A 19,591-nucleotide genomic window follows, 5' to 3' on the forward strand; every position below is an offset into this window, starting at 1 on the left:
CCCAATAATCCTCCTCCTTTCCCCCCCCCCCAAATCCACGTCCTCTCTTTCCCCCCCCCCCTCCCAATCCTCCTCCTCTCTTCCCCTCCCAATCCTCCTTCTCCTCCTCCTTCTCCTCTCCTCCACCCCCCCCCCCCCCCAATCCTCCTCCTCTCTCCCCGCTCCCCCATCTTCCACCAATCCCTTGGCCCCAGTTTTAGTTGTTAGACATTTCTCTGAATTCTGCTTGAAATGGTTTGGGACCTGGAGAATTTTTTCTTTACATTTTTTCATAAAATGACTTGGCAGCATGAGAAATGCATTAAACCACACATTTCAGGTAAGTTAGCAGCAATACCATTTACCAAGTGTCTCAAACAGAGAATCCCAGAGAACAAAATGAGGAGCTGGTCAAATGTGAAGTAATCTCAGATTTCCAGGAATGTATAAGAGTGAATGTGAGACTCCTTACCTCTGCGCGCCTGTCCAAGGGGTGGGGGTGCTCCTGGGGGACCCTGCCTGTCGGGCCTACCTGGCGTTGGCTTAATTATCGAAGGTCTTTGGACCTGGGAGAGTTTCTGGTTCAAATCAATCATCCTGAAATGGAAAAATTCAAACATTTAATTCTATTCCATCTAAATAGTGGAGTTTAGGAACATAGGAACAAGAGTAGGCCCATTCAGCCCCTTGAGCCTGTTCTACCATTCAGTTAGACAGTAGCTGATCTGTATCGCAATTCCATTTACCCATCTTTGATGCATATCCCCTGATGCCCTTAGCCAACAGAAATCTATCGATCCCAGCGTCCACAGCCTTTTGGGGGAGCCACTTCCAGATTTCCACTACCCATCCTGCATCTTGATTTCACGCCTGAATAGTCTAGCTGTAATGTTAAGATTGTGCCCCCTTGTTCTGGGATTCCCACAACAGAGGAAATAGCTCCTCTGCATTTACTCTGTCGAATCCCTTATTCATTTTAAATAGCTCGATTAAATCACCCCTCAAAGGATTACAAGCCAGGTTTATACACCCTGTTCTCGTAATTTAACCCCTTAAGCCCCAGTATCACTGATAAATTTGCGCTATCCCCTTCATATCCAATAGACCTTTCCTGAATTGTGATGCCCAGAACTGAACTCAGTACTCCAGATGGAGTCTGACCAAGACTCTGAACAACTGTAGCATCACTTGCTCACTTTTGAATTCCAATCCTCGAGATAAATTCGCCTTTTTGATTTGTATACATGGACACCCAAATCGCTTTGCTCGTCCGATTCCGATTTGTCTTTCTCCGATCCGAAATGGGTGACCTCTCACTTTCCCACACTGAACTCCATCCGCCATAGTTTTGCCCACTCAGTCTGTCTATGTCCCTTTGTAACTTCCCGGTCCCATCTACAAAACTTAATGTGCCTCCTGAGTGCCATGTGCAAACTTGGATACACAACTCTCTATTGCTTTATTGATGTAATTAATAAATATGGTCAAAGAAGAGGCAGATCCCTGGGGCACACTTCTGGTCACATCCCACCAATCATACATTGCTATTATCCCTACTCTCTGTCTCCTGCCTCCCAACCAATTAGAATTCCATGTCGGCAGCATCCATAAACACTGCCAAGCTAGTGACCTCCTCAAAAAAAATCAGCTAGATTAGTCAGACCTGACCTACCCTGCATAAATGCATGCTGATGTTTAAAATGAAGTGTTGGACACACAATTGTAAACAATGTCACCTACTTTTGCCTCATATTTGCAGTCTCTCTCTTTTCTTCAGTAAGTGATCTTTCAGCTGAACGTGCACTTAACTGGAAAAACAGAAATTTTAACTTTTTTTAATTTTGACTAAATTATATATAGATTAAAAAATTTTACATGCACCCAGTCACTTTTTTCCATTATAAATACCTAGATCCACATTATAACTGACATTGCCTATGTAAACGTGTAATGCAGTAATTACAGCCTCCTGCTCATGAAGGCACTGTAGCAAATCCATTTTGTCTCACCCAGCTCCTCAAACTGTAACGCAGACAACTTTCTATGCACCAATCAATTCTAATTCCTAAATTACAATAGCTTTTTCTATTTAATTATAAATAGAATATAAAATTGAAGCACTATACATGACTTTAAAATGAGAACTGAATTATATCTGCAGTCCCCTGCAGTGTCTGCAAAGTTCAACAACACTTTGAATACTGTGTGTAAGACCTAAAATGGAAGGCAAAGGCGGGTAAATGACCTTTTCTTTTCTCTGCTAAAGCCCTCCCTCCCATCTGCTTTTTTATGTTTGATACAAGACAAAATGAGAGATTTAAGGGAGGTAGTTTTTCCCCAATTCAGAAATCAGCACTGAAGGAAGATTTGGTTGGAAGCTATAGGGTGAGTGCTGAGAGAGATTTTCTTTCTGTAATACTCAAAGTGTAGTAAGTGGAGTTTGATTACTGAGTGTATAATGCTAGTACAAGGCTCAGCTTTAACTTAAATTTTAAGTTAGTCACAAACGGATGGCAATGCAGGGAACTCCATGATGTGCATGGAGCGCGATATGTGGGTCCTCGTGTATCCAGCAGCAGCACATTTGAACCGAGTGTCACAAAGTTGAGTCTCCGGGCTCGATGAGCAACTGGTCAATCTCTGCATGAGAGTAGATAGGGTTTCTGGACCACACAGTATGTTAGGCATCTCAGAATCCTGAGACAACTTAGAAAGAGGGGTAATGTGTGACCATCCACAGGGACAGCAGAGGGGGACAGGGAACCCATGAATTACTGAATTAACCAATAGTGTTGGGCAAGTCTGAGGTGGACAATGACAGTGGTCCTGAGCAAGAATGAGACTAGAAAGTCACACAGTATTGCAAGGTTCTATATTATTTAACATTACCTCCCTGTTTTTGTATCCTATTCCCCTGGAAACCTCAGTACTTTGTTCGTACTTATTATGGCCTTATCAACTTGTGTTGCTATTTTTAGCAATTTATGTATCTATATTCCCAGATCTCCCTGCTCCTCTACACTATTTAGTTTCTTATCTTCCGAGAAATAAGTGGCCTGCTGTTTATGTCTTGTGTCTGTATTTTGGTGCCGTCCTCCACTCCACATAACATTTTCAGATGATACCAAGTTGGGCGGTTAACACCATAACTCTAATTCTTGAGTCCAAACCATTGATGTATATGGTGAACAACAGGTCCCAGCGAGACATCACTTCCTACTCTCTGCCACGGAGAAATGTTCCATAACTCTTACCCTGTGTTTTCTGTTTGGTAGCAGGAAACGAGAGCAGCCAGAAGTCATGGTCCACAATGGAACCAATGACCTAGGCGGAGGTTAAGGAGAGGAAGATTAGGTGGGTCAATGCATGGCTGCAGGAAGGGAGGATTCACATTCGTGGGGCACTGAAGTGAGGTCTGCCACAAGGGAAGGCAATAACCTGGAAGGAAATGGAACCAGCATCCATGCAGACAGGTTAAATAAAACAAGTGGAAGGATTTAATCACAGGGGCAGGGATTGTGGATGCATTGGCTGTAATTTACCAAAATTCCCTGGATTCTGGAGAGCTCCCAGTAGATTGGAAAACTGCAAATATAACGCCCCTACTTAAAAAAGGAGGCAGACAAAAAGCAGGAAACTATAGACCAGTTAGCCTAACAGCTGTAGTTTTGCAAATGTTGGAGTCCATTATTAAAGAAGCAGTAGCAGGACATTTGGAAAATCAAAATTTGGTCAGGCAGAGACAGCATGGATTTATGAAGGGGAAGTCATGTTTGACAAATTTGCTGGAATTCTTTGAGGATGTAACGAACAGAGTGGATAAAGGGGAACCAGTGGATGTGGTGTATTTGGACTTCCAGAAGGCATTTGACAAGGTGCCACATAAAAGGTTACTATACAAGATAAAAGTTCACGGGATTGGGGGCAATATATTAGCATGGAGAGAGGATTGGCTAATTAACAGAGAACAAAGTGTCGGGATAAATGGTTCATTCTCTGGTTGGCAACCAGTAACTAGTGGGGTGCCGCAGGGATCAGTGCTGGGGCCCCAATTTACAATCTATATTAACGACTTGGAAGAAGGGATTGAGTGTAACGTAGCCAAGTTTGCCAACGATACAAAGATGGGAGGGAAAAGCAATGTGTGAGGACACAAAAAATCTGCAAAAGGACAGACAGGCTAAGTGAAACATAGAAAATAGGTGCAAGAGCAGGCCATCCAGCCCTTCGAGCCTGCACCACCATTCAATAAGATCATGGCTGATCATTCCTTCAGTACCCCATTCCTGCTTTCTCTCCATACCCCTTGATCCCTTTAGCCGCAAGGGCCATATCTAACTCCCTCTTCAATATATCCAATGAACTGGCATCAACAACTCTCTGCGGTAGGGAATTCCATAGGTTAACAACTCTGAGTGAAGAAGTTCCTCCTCATCTCAGTCCTAAATAGCTTACCCCTTATCTTATCCTAAGACTATGTCCCCTGGCTCTGGACTTCCCCAACATCGGGAACATTCTTCCTGCATCTAACCTATTCAGTCCCGTCAGAATTTTATATGTTTCTATGAGATCCCCTCTCATCCTTCTAAACTCCAGTGAATACAGGCCCAGTCAATCCAGTCTCTCCTCATGTTGGGGAAGTCCAGGGAGGGGAGGGATGAGGAAAGGAGAGAGGGAGGGAGGAATGAGTACGGGGGGGGGGGGAGGAGGAGGAGGACAAGGGGGGGGGGGGGGAGGGGAGGGGGAGGAGGAGGACGGGGGGGGGGGGAGGGGGGAGGAGGAGGACAAGGGGGGGGGGGAGGGGGGGAGGGGAGGAGGAGGACAAGGGGGGGGGGGGGAGGAGGAGGAGGAAGAGGACAGGGGGGAAGGAGGAGGAGGACGGGGGGGGGGGAGGGAGGAGGAGGACAGGAGGAGGAGGAGGAGGAGGAGGAGGAGGAGGAGGAGGAGGAGGAGGAGGAGGAGGAGGAGGAGAGGGGGGGGGGGGAGGAGGAGGAGGAGGAGGAGGAGGAGGAGGAGGAGGAGGAGGACATGGGGGGGGGAGGAGGAGGAGGAGGAGGAGGACAGGGGGGGAGGAGGAGGAGGAGGAGGAGGAGGAGGAGGAGGAGGAGGAGGAGGAGGAGGAGGACAGGGGGGGGGGGGAGGAGGACAAGGGGGGGAGGAGAAAGAGGACAAGGGGGGGGAGGGGGAAAGAGGACAAGGGGGGGGAGGGGAAAGAGGACAAGGGGGGAGGAGAAAGAGGACAAGGGGGGGGAGGGGGAAAGAGGACAAGGGGGGGAGGGGAGCAGAGGACAAGGGGGGGGGGGAGCAGAGGACAAGGGGGGGGGGGAGCAGAGGACAAGGGGGGGGGGAGCAGAGGACAAGGGGGGAGGGGGGGAAAGAGGACAAGTGGGGGGGGGAGGGGGGGAAGAGGACAAGTGGGGGGGGAGGGGGGGGAAGAGGACAAGTGGGGGGGGAGGGGGGGAAGAGGACAAGGGGGGGGGAGGGGGGGAAGAGGACAAGGGGGGGGGAGGGGGGGAAAGAGGACAAGGGGGGGGGGAAAGAGGACAAGGGGGGGGGGAAAGAGGACAAGGGGGGGGGGGAAAGAGGACAAGGGGGGGGGGGGAAAGAGGACAAGGGGGGGGGGGGGAAAGAGGACAAGGGGGGGGGGGAAAGAGGACAAGGGGGGGGGGGAGAAAGAGGACAAGGGGGGGGGGAAGAGGACAAGGGGGGGGGGAAAGAGGACAAGGGGGGGGGGGAAAGAGGACAAGGGGGGGGGGAAAGAGGACAAGGGGGGGGGGAAAGAGGACAAGGGGGGGGGGAAAGAGGACAAGGGGGGGGGGAAAGAGGACAAGGGGGGGGGGGGAAAGAGGACAAGGGGGGGGGGGAGAAAGAGGACAAGGGGGGGGGAAAGAGGACAAGGGGGGGGGGAAAGAGGACAAGGGGGGGGGGAAAGAGGACAAGGGGGGGGGGAAGAGGACAAGGGGGGGGGGGAAAGAGGACAAGGGGGGGGGGAAGAGGACAAGGGGGGGGGGGAAGAGGACAAGGGGGGGGGGGAAAGAGGACAAGGGGGGGGGGAAGAGGACAAGGGGGGGGGGGAAGAGGACAGGGGGGGGGGGGGGGAAGAGGACAAGGGGGGGGGGGAAGAGGACAAGGGGGGGGGAAGAGGACAAGGGGGGGGGGGGGAAGAGACAAGGGGGGGGGGGAAGAGGACAAGGGGGGGGGGGAAGAGGACAAGGGGGGGGGGGAAGAGGACAAGGGGGGGGGGGGGAAAGAGGACAAGGGGGGGGGGAAGAGGACAAGGGGGGGGGAAAGAGGACAAGGGGGGGGGAAAGAGGACAAGGGGGGGGGAAAGAGGACAAGGGGGGGGGAAAGAGGACAAGGGGGGGGGGAAAGAGGACAAGGGGGGGGGGAAAGAGGACAAGGGGGGGGGAAAGAGGACAAGGGGGGGGGGAAAGAGGACAAGGGGGGGGGGAAAAGAGGACAAGGGGGGGGGGGAAAGAGGACAAGGGGGGGGGGAAAGAGGACAAGGGGGGGGGGAAAGAGGACAAGGGGGGGGGGGAAAGAGGACAAGGGGGGGGGAAAGAGGACAAGGGGGGGGGGAAAGAGGACAAGGGGGGGGGGGGAGAAAGAGGACAAGGGGGGGGGGGAAAGAGGACAAGGGGGGGGGGGAAAGAGGACAAGGGGGGGGAGAGGACAAGGGGGGGAGAGGACAAGGGGGGGGGGAAAAGAGGACAAGGGGGGGGGGAAAGAGGACAAGGGGGGGGGGGAAAGAGGACAAGGGGGGGGGGGAAAGAGGACAAGGGGGGGGGGGGGAAAGAGGACAAGGGGGGGGGGAAAGAGGACAAGGGGGGGGGGAAAGAGGACAAGGGGGGGGGAAAGAGGACAAGGGGGGGGGAAAGAGGACAAGGGGGGGGGGGAAGAGGACAAGGGGGGGGGGGGAAGAGGACAAGGGGGGGGGGGAAGAGGACAAGGGGGGGGGGAAGAGGACAAGGGGGGGGGGAAGAGGACAAGGGGGGGGGGGAAGAGGACAAGGGGGGGGGAAGAGGACAAGGGGGGGGGGGAAGAGGACAAGGGGGGGGGGAAGAGGACAAGGGGGGGGGGGAAAGAGGACAAGGGGGGGGGGGGAAGAGGACAAGGGGGGGGGGGAAAGAGGACAAGGGGGGGGGGAAAGAGGACAAGGGGGGGGGAAAAGGACAAGGGGGGGGGGGGGAAGAGGACAAGGGGGGGGGGGCCTTCATAGCTGGGGGATTTGAGTATAGGAGCAGGGAGGTCTTACTGCAGTTGTACAGGGCCTTGGTGAGGCCTCACCTGGAATATTGTGTTCAGTTTTGGTCTCCTAATCTGAGGAAAGACGTTCTTGCTATTGAGGGAGTGCAGCGAAGGTTCACCAGACTGATTCCAGGGATGGCGGGACTGACATATGAGGAGAGACTAGATCAACTGGGCCTTTATACACTGGAGTTTAGAAGGCTGAGAGGGGATCTCATAGAAACTTATTAGATTCTGACGGGACTGGACAGGTTAGATGCGGGAAGAATGTTCCCAATGATGGGGAAGTCCAGAACCAGGGGTCACAGTCTAAGGATAAGGGGTAGGCCATTTAGGACTGAGATGAAGAGATACTTCTTCACTCAGAGAGTTGTTAACCTGTGGAATTCCCTGCCGCAGATAGTTGATGCCAGTTCACTGGATATATTCAAGAGGGAGTTAGATATGGCCCTTACGGCTAAAGGGATCAAGGAGTATGGAGAAAAAGCAGGAAAGGGGCACTGAGGGAATGATTAGCCATGATCTTATTGAATGGTGGTGCAGGCTCAAACGGCCTACTCCTGCACCTATTTTCTATGTTTCTATGAATGGCGGAGCAGGCTCGAGGGGCTGTATGGCCTACTCCTGTTTCTATTTCTTATGTTCTTAAAGTCTCGGTCTGAGACTAGAGGGAGAAAGCAAAATTGATTCAACTGTTGGAAAGAGAGGCAGGCGGCTTGGATGAAATAGTGACGAAATATTACCAGCAGAGAATCTGTAAAGAAAGAGGGATTAAAGCACTACACGAGGGAAATCAAAAAAGGTAAATGAGAAAACTAGGGAAAAAAGGTCAACATTCAAAAAAAGAGTCAAGTTTGAGTGGCAGATGAACAAATTATAAAACTAGGGCGAACAATAATAAAGAAAATAATGAGAAATATAGGAAGTGTAGTGGGAAGATGCAAAGGAAGATGAGATGAACTGAAAGGCAATATGCAAAGGCTAGCAGATAATGTAAGAAAGGGCAAGCCTTTTATAAGCATATTAAAAAAAGTTATAAAGAAATAAATAATTCCCTGTGAAAGTCAGAATACAAAGTAGATAAAGCCATTAGAAATGCAAATCACCATTGGCTATTATAAACATGAACATAGAGTACAAGAGTAAAGATGTAATGTAAATTTGTTCAAGTCAATGAGTAGGCTAGTAATATGTACAGTTTTGGGTACCCCATTATAGAAAAAGAGACATTAAAGCTAGAGCAAGCATCCAGTGCAAATTCACCAGGATGATGCCTCGAATAAAAAACGATCGCCTTGAGTAGGGGACTTGGGATACCGGAACTATTTTCATTGGCGCAAAGGCGGCCGAGGAGATTTAATGGAAGTTTTTACAATGCAGAGTTTTGATAAAGTGAATAAGAAAAGACTATTTCCTCTGGTTGAGATTCAACAATGAGGAATCAGCAACTTAAATGTTTTATAAGTGAGAAGGGTAGGAGGAATTTATTTCCACAAACAGTTGCTGGAGCATTAAATTCTTTGCCACAAGTACTCGATGCCAAGACCACTGCATATTTTAAGGGAAAAGTGAATAAATATGTAAAGCAGAACATACAAGGCCTTGTGTGGCAGAGAATGCAGGGCGGTGGGCTGTGCTATAAAACTTCAATGGGAAATAAAGCACAAGTTGTTGGCTTCAGTAAAGGAGGAAACAAAATTGGGGGCTGGGGTGAAATTCAGTAAAGGACACATTCTGGTAACACAGGCCATTGTAACACACAATGCGTTCTCAGACGGCAGTTTAATGCTATCCAAGCAGAGGAACATCTCTCCAACCAGGCTGCTATTACAGTTAATCATGCAAAGGAATATTAACTGAAAACTAAAGTTCCAATCTTTAGACAATGGTTCTGATCTGGGGCAACAATTCAAACATCAAACTCACCCAATTTTCATGAGCCTTCTTCTCATGTGCAGCAATCTGGAAAATAAAATGTAGAAACCATTTGCTTGAAGAATACAGTAACTGTAAAAAGTAAATCTATCCTGCATCCATTTGGGGTTCACTATAAAAAGCTACATTAAAGAAAGGAGGGGAAAATATACAAGTGATGAGTGTCCATTGCACGTTGATCAGTAAACTGTCTCCACTATGTATTCAGCAGAGGCACCATTAGGGTAGGATAGGGGACACTAGATCCATATAAATATATGAAATGGGGCCACGACAAAGCTCACTGCAGCACGCTCCTCAGTTGTGAGTAATGCTAACCCAAGGGGAGGCAAAACCAAAGACAGAAAACCTGTGGATAATTTTAGGAAAAACTCTGGGAAATTTGTTCCCGACTCAACTCACTCGCTTATTTCCTCAGGAAACTTAATAAAGTTTGTCAGATACCACTTTTCTTTTCAGAAATCCATGCTGGCTGCTCTTAATTAACTGGTCTTTCAAGGTCTGCATTAATTTTATCGCAGCATATGGCCTCTAGAAGCTTAACTACCACTACCACAACCAATGTTAGAATGACTGGTCTATAGTTATCTGGTTTATTTTCTTTCTCCCTGATTTGAACAGATATTGGCAACACTCTGGTGCAACTTCCAAAACCAAGGATATTTGAAAGATTGAGGTCAGATCCTCTGCGATTTTCACACAGACTTCCCCCACATTCTAGGATGAATGCCACCAGGGTCCAGTGCCGTTGAGTTCCAGCAGATTTTTTCTCGACTACTTCTGCAGCTATATTTATCCTATTTAATTGCTCCACCTCCTCTTTCATTCCCATTATCCCACTCTTCTGTGAAAACAAAGGCAAAGTTCTCATTTGGTACTTTCACTATCCCTTCATCCTCCATAAAATTTGCTTTTTCATCTATAATTGGCACTTCCCTTAACTATTTTTCCTCTACAGGTGTTTATAAAATCTTTTACTATTTTCCTTTGTTATCTACCAAATTTTCTTCAACAATATCTTGCCTTTTTATAGCACCTTTAAAGTTGGAGAAAGGTGCCGAGGCACTTAACTGAAGCATAAAGGAGGGGGAAAAATGGACATCGAGTCAAAAGAGAAGCTATCAGGAGGCGTGACCAAAAGTTTGATCAAAGAAGTGACCTTTAAGATGGATCTTATAGGAGAGGGAGGTGGAGAAGCAGAAGGTTTCGGAAGGGAATTCCAGAGTATGAAACCTTGGCGACTGATGGCATGGACGCCAATGGCAGGGTGATGGGAGAGGGTGCAAGAAGTCAGAATCAGAGGAGCAGAATGTTTGGGGGTTGGTGGGGTTAGGTTGTAGCACTAAAGGAGGTTAGGGAGGAACAAAGCCATGGATGGATTTAAAGACAAAGTTGAGAATTTTAAATGTGAGACAGTAGGTTAGCAAAGGGGGAATGGTGTGGGATAGGATAGGGGCAGCAGAGTTTTGGATGGATTGTAGCTTACAGAGGATGGAGGATAGGAGGCTGACCAAAAGAGCATTGGAACAGTCGAGTCTGGAGGTGACAAAGGCATGGATTCTAATCTCTTTTCTCTTGCACTCTATATTCAACTTGATTTTCTTTTGTTACAAGCTCTGGATTGTCTACACAGTAGCTGCCTGCTAGAAAGTATGTGGGTTTGGAAGTCAGGTTAAGAAAAAACTGAGTTCAGCTGTGAGACATTCAATAATCAAATAGCCTGCCACACACTCATCTCACATGAACAAACATTTGGCCGAGGCACTGGATGGCTGCCAGTGCCTGTGGAATACCAACTAGGAGCTACCAACTCTAGGTTAGAAAACAAAAAGCAGCATCTACCTTACAATACCAGTCTCTGATTCCCCAAACACACATCTCAAAAAGACTCAACCCCATCAGTGGGTATTACAGAATTACTAGACACCCTGCCCCGTTACCTGATTTTTGAATGACCTTTCCGTCTTGTGTAGCTCTTCCTCCATTTCCTGAATTCTTTGTCTAATTAGTCAAAAAGAAAGAGACCATTAGCAAAGCAAAAGGAATTCCTCCAATTTAAGCAAGGACCATGGATGGGAAAATGCAGAGAAGATATGAGAAAGCTTTGGGACTTTGACACTTTCAACTGATTTGCAGCTAATCTCCTGAATATGCCCAGCAATCCGGCTGTATCGAAATCGAGAAGGTACAGACAGCGCAGCAGTTTTTAAAAAAATGGTTGAAAGTTTAATTAGATGTCAAGCAAAGCCAAGGATCATATTGGTAGGACAAGGCTTCACTGAATGGATCTGGAGCATTGTATCTAATTTAAGTCACATATACACGAGGGAAGCAATGAGACCAAGAGACACCATGGACACAGGCCATGAGATAACTACTTGTATTTATATAGCGCCTTTAATGTAGTAAACCATCCCACAGTGTTTCCCAAGAGCATCATCAAACAAAGAAAGAAAGGGGTAGCGAGGTGCAGAGGTTTAGGGAGCGAATTCCAGCGTTTAGGCCTTGGCAGCTGAAGGCACGGCCACCAATGCTGGAGCGATTAAAACCATAGATGAGTAAGAGGTCAGAATTGGAGGCAAGCAGAGATCTTCGAGGGTTGTGGGCTGGAGGAGGTTATAGAGATTGGGAGGGGCAAGAAAACAAGGATGAAAATTTTAAAATCAAGGTGTTGCTTAACCGGGAGCCAACGTTGGTCAGCAAACGCATGGATGATGGGTGAATGGGACTGGAGTGAGTTAGGATATGGCCAGCAGAGTTTTAGATGACCTCAAGTTTAGAGGGTGGGAGTTGGGAGGCCGGCCAGGAATGATCCCATGTGCCAAAGGACGGTGAGGAAATGCTGGAGAAACATGGGCTATTTGTTCTTGAAAGCAGATGACTCAGGGCAGTGCTCAGGAGGTATACAAGATTGTAAAGGGTGTACAAAAAAGTGAATCCAGATGAGGGGAGCAGGTGGTTGCACCTGGATGGATATAGTAGAATGAGTCAAATGGCCTTCCTCATCTGTGTCAACCTTGTAATTCCCCTCCGACCGTGCCCATCAAATTATAACTGAGATTTGGACAGCTTCTAATGGCACATTACACAAGGTGACACATCTGTTTGATTTGAGCTGATGTAACACCCAAAGCAAGTGTTTTGCCACTGGCACACATTACCAAAATGAAACAGTGCAGATGGACCCTTTTGAGTCTTTTAGAACTTGCACTTTTATTTTAATTATCCATTGAACTAGGTTTCAACAAACTTAGCTCCAAGCTTTATGCAGTTAAAAAGAAAGCACAAACGTTCCCAGGAGTAAACACGTCAACAAGGAAAAGGTCAAATATTAAGATACACTTCATCCTCCCTTGACAATTTAAAACCTCACTTGCTGAGTTATTGATCGTGACCCTGACCCCGAGGCACCACACCATGGAATGGTGGACACTGGTTTATAACCAGGCTCCTCCATGTGTTCAGATCCCAAACTCAGCCATGCACCAACTAAGGCATCAAATAAAACAGTGGGGCTTCCTACAGGGAGGATGGTACAAAATGGTTGACTTGAGGCATAAACTGATGGCAACCCATCAGTGTATACTAAACCTGGCATTAAACCACACCTTATACAAAACAGAGGGTATACCATCAGTATGTGCAAACCTAGTATTATATAACAACACCTTATAATAAATAGAGGGTACACACCATCAGTATTAAAAACACAGTATATAAAACACCTTCTTGGACTAAACCTACTGAGCCATCAGGAGGGTCATTATTCTCGGTTGTCAGCCCTGGGAGTACTTTTGCCCGAATCAGAAGGTTGTGGGTTCAAGTTCCACTCCAGACACTTCAGCACATAACCTAGGCTGACACTTCAATGCTGCACTGTCGGAGGTACCGCCTTTCAAATAAGACTGTAAACCGAGGCCCCATCTGCCCCCTCAGGCGGACACTAAAGACCCCACGGTGCTATTTTGAAGAGACGCTGGGGAGTTCTCCTCAGTGCCCTGGCCAATATTTAACCCTCTATCAACATCATACACAGATTATCTGGTCATTTATTTCATTGCTGTTAGTGGGAGCTTGCTGTGCATAAATTGGCTGCCGTGTTTCACACATTACAACTACTTAATTGGCTGTGAAGCCCTTTGGGACATCCCACAGTCATGTAAGGCATCATATAAATGAAAGTGCTCTCTCATAAAGCACGCACATTATGAGAAGCCATAATCCTACTCACTTGTACATCTTCACTTCCTCGACAGCCTGGAGCGCTTTTTCATCAGCCACAGATAGTTTCTGTTCCTTCTCTTGACGTTGACACTCTTCTTGGGTCAGCTTCCTATGAACGCAAAAATAAAACAGGTAAACCAGTAAACTGAAGTTGCATCCTGATCTAATGAGGGCAATAGCCCACTGATCCTAGACTGTTTCTAACACACTTCATTTTTAGAAATCACCAGTAGCCTTAGCAGCAACTCATCGAATCCGGGTAAAAAAAAACAGAAAACAAGTAACTGAAATCAGCTCTCAGTCTGAAGCAGCTCAAACCAGAAACTACAGGGGCAGTAACTCCCCAGGTAGCTCAGCAGGTGGAGGGACAATCATCATCATCATCATAGGCAGGCCCTCGAAATCGAGGAAGACTTGCTTCCACTCTAAAAGCGAGTTCTTAGGTGACTAACAGTCCAATACGGGAATTACAGTACCACAGGTGGGACAGACAGTCGGTGAAGGAAAGGATGGGTGGGACTGGTTTGCCACACGCTCCTTCCGCTTGGTTTCTGCATGCTCAGCAACGGGACTCAAGGTGCTCAACGCCCTCCCGGATGCTCTTCCTCCACTTAGGGAGGTCTTTGGCCAGGTACTCCCAGGAGTCGGTGGGGATGTTGCATTTTATCAAGGAGGCTTTGAGGGTGTCCTTGAAACGTTTCCTCTACTCACCTTGGGCTCACTTGCCATTTAGGAGTTCCGAGTAGAGCGCTTGCTTCGGGAGTCTTATGTCAGGCATTCTAACAATGTGGCCTGGCCAACCGAGCTGGTTGAGTGTGGTTAGTGCTTCGATGCTGGAGATGTTGGCCTGATCGAGGACACTAACGTTGATGAATCTGCCCTCCCTTGAGATTTGCAGGATCTTGCGGAGACATCGTTGGTGGTATTTCTCCAGCGATTGGTGGTGTCTACCGTATATGGTCCACATCTCAGCCATACAGGAGGGCGGGTATCACTACAGCCCTGTAGACCATGAACTTGGTGACAGATTTAAGGGCCTGATCTTCGAACTCTCTCTTCCTCAGGCAGTCGAAGGCTGCGCTGGCGCACTGGAGGCGGTGTTGAATCTCGTCGTCGATGTCTGCCCTTGCTGATAGGCTCCCCAGGAAAGTGGTCCACATTGTCCAGGGCCACGTCGTGGATCTTGATGACTGTGGGGGCGGGGGGGGCAGGCAGTGCTTTGTGGAGGGACAATACGGTGTTCCACCACACAGACTAAGAAAGTCCCAACTTGGACTAGCCCATACAGTTGACTGATCTCATTCAAGGGAGCAGTAGGTTCTTACAACTGGCCTTGTAGCCACGGAGATAGGGAAGAGAACAAAAAAAAAGATTCCCTTAATCCCCCAAAAGGTTAGTACGCTTTATGGTGTGATACCGAGGCTAATGGTACCATGTACATTTTCTAGACTGTGCCGAGGTAGCTATCCTCATCCAGAGCAGCTACAACTGGCCTTATTGCCCAAGATGGAGAGGGAATGGGTTCTTGCTGCTGATCCTATGTGGGGACAGGACAGGGTTTCGGCTCTGCTGCTTATGACCAGACAGCGCGCGCACATACCAAAATGACCATTTGGGTAAGCTGTGGAACTGTTTAATGTCTTCAGTAGATGGAACATTTTTAGAAAATTCTCGCTGGGACTATAATGTGGCTCTCAAACATCATCTCATACATCAACTCATAGAATGGTGCTGCCCCCCCCAATCCTGTAATTTACAGTAGTTCGACTATCATGAATGTTCCACCACGCCAATTTTCACCATATACATGATCCTGCTAACCTTGTTTAAATATCCATAAATATGGGTCCAGTGGACAATGGATCAAGACCACTGGGCATGTAGAGAGTCTCATTAACTCAACAGCGTCAGCCGCGGCTCGGTGGATAGCACGCTCGCCTTCGAGTCAGGTGGTTGTGGATTCAAGCCCCACTCCAGACACTTGAACACAAAAATCTAGGCTGACACTGAGGAAGTGATGCACAGTCGGAGGTGCCAACTTTCGGATGAGATGTTAAACCGAGGCCCAGTCTGCTCCCTCAGGTGGGCATAAAAGATCCCATGACACTGAAGAGGAGCCGGGGAGATCTAATCTCATTTTCCTGCATCCTTTTTAAATACTTATCCAGCTCCCATTTAAATGTTACACTCTCTGCCAGAATAGTCACTTGTGGTACAGCATCAAATACTTAAATGTGAAAACATTTCCCAACTTGACCCTCATTCTTCTAATGATAATCCCAAGTGCGGTTAGTGAATCGCAGACTTACTTCTGCAGGGCCATCTCCTTCTGGTGATAGAGCTCAGTCAGGATCTCCAGCTTCTGTTGCATGGTTTTATATTCGTTCTCAAGCCTCGACTTCTCTGTCCCAGTGGCTACGAAGTTGTGTTCGAGCTGCTTAATTTGCTCTGTGCAAGGAAGTTTAAATGCAAGTAAGTGGTGTTCTTTTTCACAAGTTATTTTGTATTTTCTTGTCTTTCTCTTCCATCATCCTGGTCATTTTTCAGAATGCACAGTTCTCAACAAGACCAAAGCGGGAACTTGGACCAGTTTCAATCGTCTAAGGGGGTTGGAGAGAAGATTTTAAAAACCCTTTAAAAAGGGTTTTTAAAATCCATTTTTTCTCCTCTCCTAGGAAATTACATGGTGGGGTGGGAGTGTTTGCACTGTGCATATTGTGATATGCAAGACACCACAATTATATCAGACAGGCTGGATGAAGCAAGAAGTATTTTCCTGTCCGTCATTATTCACATGCTCTTGTGTAGAATGGGCTGCCAATATCTAAACTTCTGCTAGCCTGTTTTGTAACTGGCAACTGAGAGATGCACAAGCATAGCTCGCATTAGAGTTATTGATTCCATTGTGTTTAATCAACATCACACATTACAGTCACACTATCACAGTGCACGATCAGTCTCTATCCAATTGCTACTACAGGTTGGTCGTTTCAGACTGATGGGGGTGTGACCGACCCATAATCATTCGAGAAGGACAAACAATTCCACTGATTTACAACGTTCACAGAAATAGTAATGGAATGTGGAATTCAATTCCCAAAACACTGGTTAAAAACCAGGGATGTATAGCCCTGATAAATTATGTAGCAGTTTCACTCATACTGGCAAGCTCTCCCTCCATTAGTATGAAACTAACTCTCTTCTGATCTATGGAACTAATGGGAAAGAAAAAGGAAAGCAAAAACAAAGACAAAAATGGAAAAGAATAGTGTGTACAGTTTTGGTCTCCTAATCTGAGGAAGGACATTCTTGCTATTAAGGGAGGGCAGCGAAGGTTCACCAGACTGATTTCCCGGGATGGCAGGACTGACATATGAAGACAGACTGGATCGACTAGGCTTATATTCACTGGAATTTATAAGAATGAGTGGGGATCTCATAGAAACATATAAAATTCTGACAGGATTGGACAGGTTAGATGCAGGAAAAATGTTCCCGATGTTAGGGAAGTCCAGATCCAGGGGTTACAGTCTAAGGATAAGGGGTAAGTCATTTAGGACCGCGATGAGGAGAAACTTCACTCAGAGAATTGTGAACCTGTGAATTTCCCTACCACAGAAAGTTGCTGAGGCCAGTTCGTTAGATATATTCAAAAGGGAGTTAGATGTGGCCCTTACGGCTAAAGGGATCAAGGGGTATGGAGAGAAAGCAGGAATGGGGTACTGAAGCTGCATCAGCCATGATCTTATTGAATGGTGGTGCAGGCTCGAAGGGCCGAATGGCCTACTCCTGCACATATTTTCTCTGCAGAACAGAAAGATCCCAGGTTTGATTCCCCACTCTGTGTTGAATTAGTCGATCTCAGTGGGGGAGGCAGCAGAGAGATTACAACTAGACTAGCAGCCCCGATGAGGGAGAAAATATTCCGTAAATCCAGCTTCAGGTTTTTCTATTATTATTTGTAGGTCAAACTTTCACACACATTTACACAAAAAACAAAACAAAAATACCTTACCTTCCAATTCATGTCTAGCTTTTATTTCATCTGTCAGTTTGGCTTGGAAATGGTCCTTTTCCTCTTCAATGATCTTCAAGGTGGTTTTTACCTTGAGGAGGAAGATCAACGAGAATGACACTCCTACACATCCAGCAAATATATAGTGCCATTCTAAATAAACATGCACACCACACACAACATGCACCCTCACACAACCCCATGCACACAGGGTTTCCCTACAACTCACCCTGGAAACATCCATCATTTGCTGAATCTTCATTTTTGTCCTTTTGCTTTTGTCTAAAGAAAACATATTTCAGGCTGTAAAAACTGGAGGTGCCTTAAAATATTGAAAACAAATTAATGTCTTTATACAATAACTCATCATGCATCTCAAACTTCTCAATGCACCTTGCATGCAATGAATTACTTTGAAGTGCAGACAGTTATAAGCTGGGCAATGCAACTCCATCTTGTGCACAGAAAGATCCCTAAAGAGCAATGAGACCAATGACTATTTCATCTGTTTTTTGGTTGACATTGGTCAAGATAAAAGTCCAGGCACTGGGAGAATTCTGCTCTTCTTCCCATTGTGCCATTGGATTTTTAAATGTTCATCTGACCCGTCAGAATACTCAGACATCGCCTTAGTTTAAAGGCTTGTCGGAGGGACGGCACCTCCGACACTGCAACACCCCCTCAGTACTGCACGACAATATCAGCCTAGATTATGGGCTCAAGTCCCTGGAGTGGGGCTTGAACCCACAACATTCTGACAGAGGCAAACTGACACTTAGTTCTGGCAAAGGGTCTCTAGGAAAGTGCTAATTTGTCAGCTCCCTTTTCAGATGCCAACAGTCTGCTATACATTTGCTGAAATTTCTGTTAAATTAAATATTGGAAAATTGCCTGTGACTTTGCCTCTAGTCAGTTAATTAATGCAAGGTTTCTTCATACAAGGCACGATTGCATTAACTTGCACTAACTCCACAAGATCCTGCAAATCCCCTGGGAGGACATGCGCACCAACATCTGTGTCCTCGTCCAGGCTAACATCCCCAGCATTGAAGTACTGACCACACTCAATCAGCTTCGCTGGGCAGGCCACATAGTTCGCATGCCAGACACAAGACTCCCTAAGCAAATGCTCTATGCGGAGCTCCTTCACAGCAAACGAGCTAAAGGTGTGCAGCGGAAACGTTAAAAGGATACCCTCAATGCCTCCCTGATAAAGTGCGACATCACCACTGACACCTGGGAGTCCCTGGCCGAAGACCACCCTAGGTGAAGAAAGTGCATCCGGAAGGATGTTGAGCTCTTCGAATCTCAACGCCGACAGCGTGAAGAGGTCAGGTGCAGGCAGCGGAAGGAGCGTACAGCAAATCAGTCCCACCCATCCCTTCCCTCAACGAATGTCTGTTCCACCTGTGACAGGGTCTGTGGCTCTCGTATTGGACTGTTCAGCCACCAAAGAACTAATTTCAGGAGTGGAAGCAAGTCTTCCTCGATTCTGAGGGACTGCCTATGATGATGATGATTATGCACTAACTTGCTCCACAGAGTCACCTAGTGGACAACATCTGCCACTAATTCATGACAGTTCACACAGCAATTTCAATGGTAAATGCTGATGCAAAAGTGTGACCAAAAATCATAACATGAAGCAAGATTGTCAGGAAGTGCATGCCCCACAAGATATTTAATAACACAGATTTCACATCAATGACAATGGCAGCATTGAGAATTTATTTGGAAATGCTAAATAGAACTGCACCCGATGCTGGGAATCAACATTTGAAATTGGATGTTATTTTACGTTATTGTTTCTGGAAGGTTGAAAGAGAGGAGAGTTCGCTTTAAGAAAAAAGTTCTCAGTACGTAGGCAACACATTTATCACCCACCCAAGTTACATGGAGAAGGTAGTGAATCCTATCTGTGCTTCATAGTGACTGGCCTGGTCACTTCAGATGGCGTCAAGGGTCAACCACAGTGTAGGACTGGAGTCTCATAGGCCAGACCGCGATAAGGACCGTAGGTTACCTTCCCTAAAGGACGTTCGTAAACCAGTTGGATTTTTGCGACAATGCGGCAGCTTTGCTGGTAATTTTTTCTGGACTCCAGATTTATTGAATTCAATGTCACAATCTGGAAGAGTAGGACTTGAACTCAAAGGCTGCTAGTCAAGTATCACAAACACTACACTGCGG

The 19,591-nt window shown here is 47.0% G+C and overlaps 1 protein-coding gene across 3 annotated transcripts in view; it reads right to left on the minus strand.

Annotated features, from left to right (window-relative positions):
• Nucleotides 1-19,591, minus strand: part of mia3 (MIA SH3 domain ER export factor 3) — a 115,477-nt gene that overhangs the window by 10,217 nt on the left and 85,669 nt on the right. For all 3 annotated transcript variants that reach the window (XM_070885813.1, XM_070885814.1, XM_070885812.1), the window contains exons 16-23: nucleotides 17,631-17,683; nucleotides 17,402-17,492; nucleotides 15,696-15,834; nucleotides 13,394-13,495; nucleotides 11,103-11,163; nucleotides 9,154-9,189; nucleotides 1,720-1,787; nucleotides 452-576 (exon numbers count right to left, since the gene is read on the minus strand). In XM_070885813.1, the coding sequence (XP_070741914.1) occupies nucleotides 452-576; nucleotides 1,720-1,787; nucleotides 9,154-9,189; nucleotides 11,103-11,163; nucleotides 13,394-13,495; nucleotides 15,696-15,834; nucleotides 17,402-17,492; nucleotides 17,631-17,683 (675 nt within the window). The remainder of the gene's footprint in view (nucleotides 1-451; nucleotides 577-1,719; nucleotides 1,788-9,153; nucleotides 9,190-11,102; nucleotides 11,164-13,393; nucleotides 13,496-15,695; nucleotides 15,835-17,401; nucleotides 17,493-17,630; nucleotides 17,684-19,591) is intronic.

The sequence above is a fragment of the Pristiophorus japonicus genome, chromosome 7 (assembly GCF_044704955.1).
Source record: "Pristiophorus japonicus isolate sPriJap1 chromosome 7, sPriJap1.hap1, whole genome shotgun sequence".
Taxonomy (NCBI): Eukaryota; Metazoa; Chordata; class Chondrichthyes; family Pristiophoridae; genus Pristiophorus; species Pristiophorus japonicus.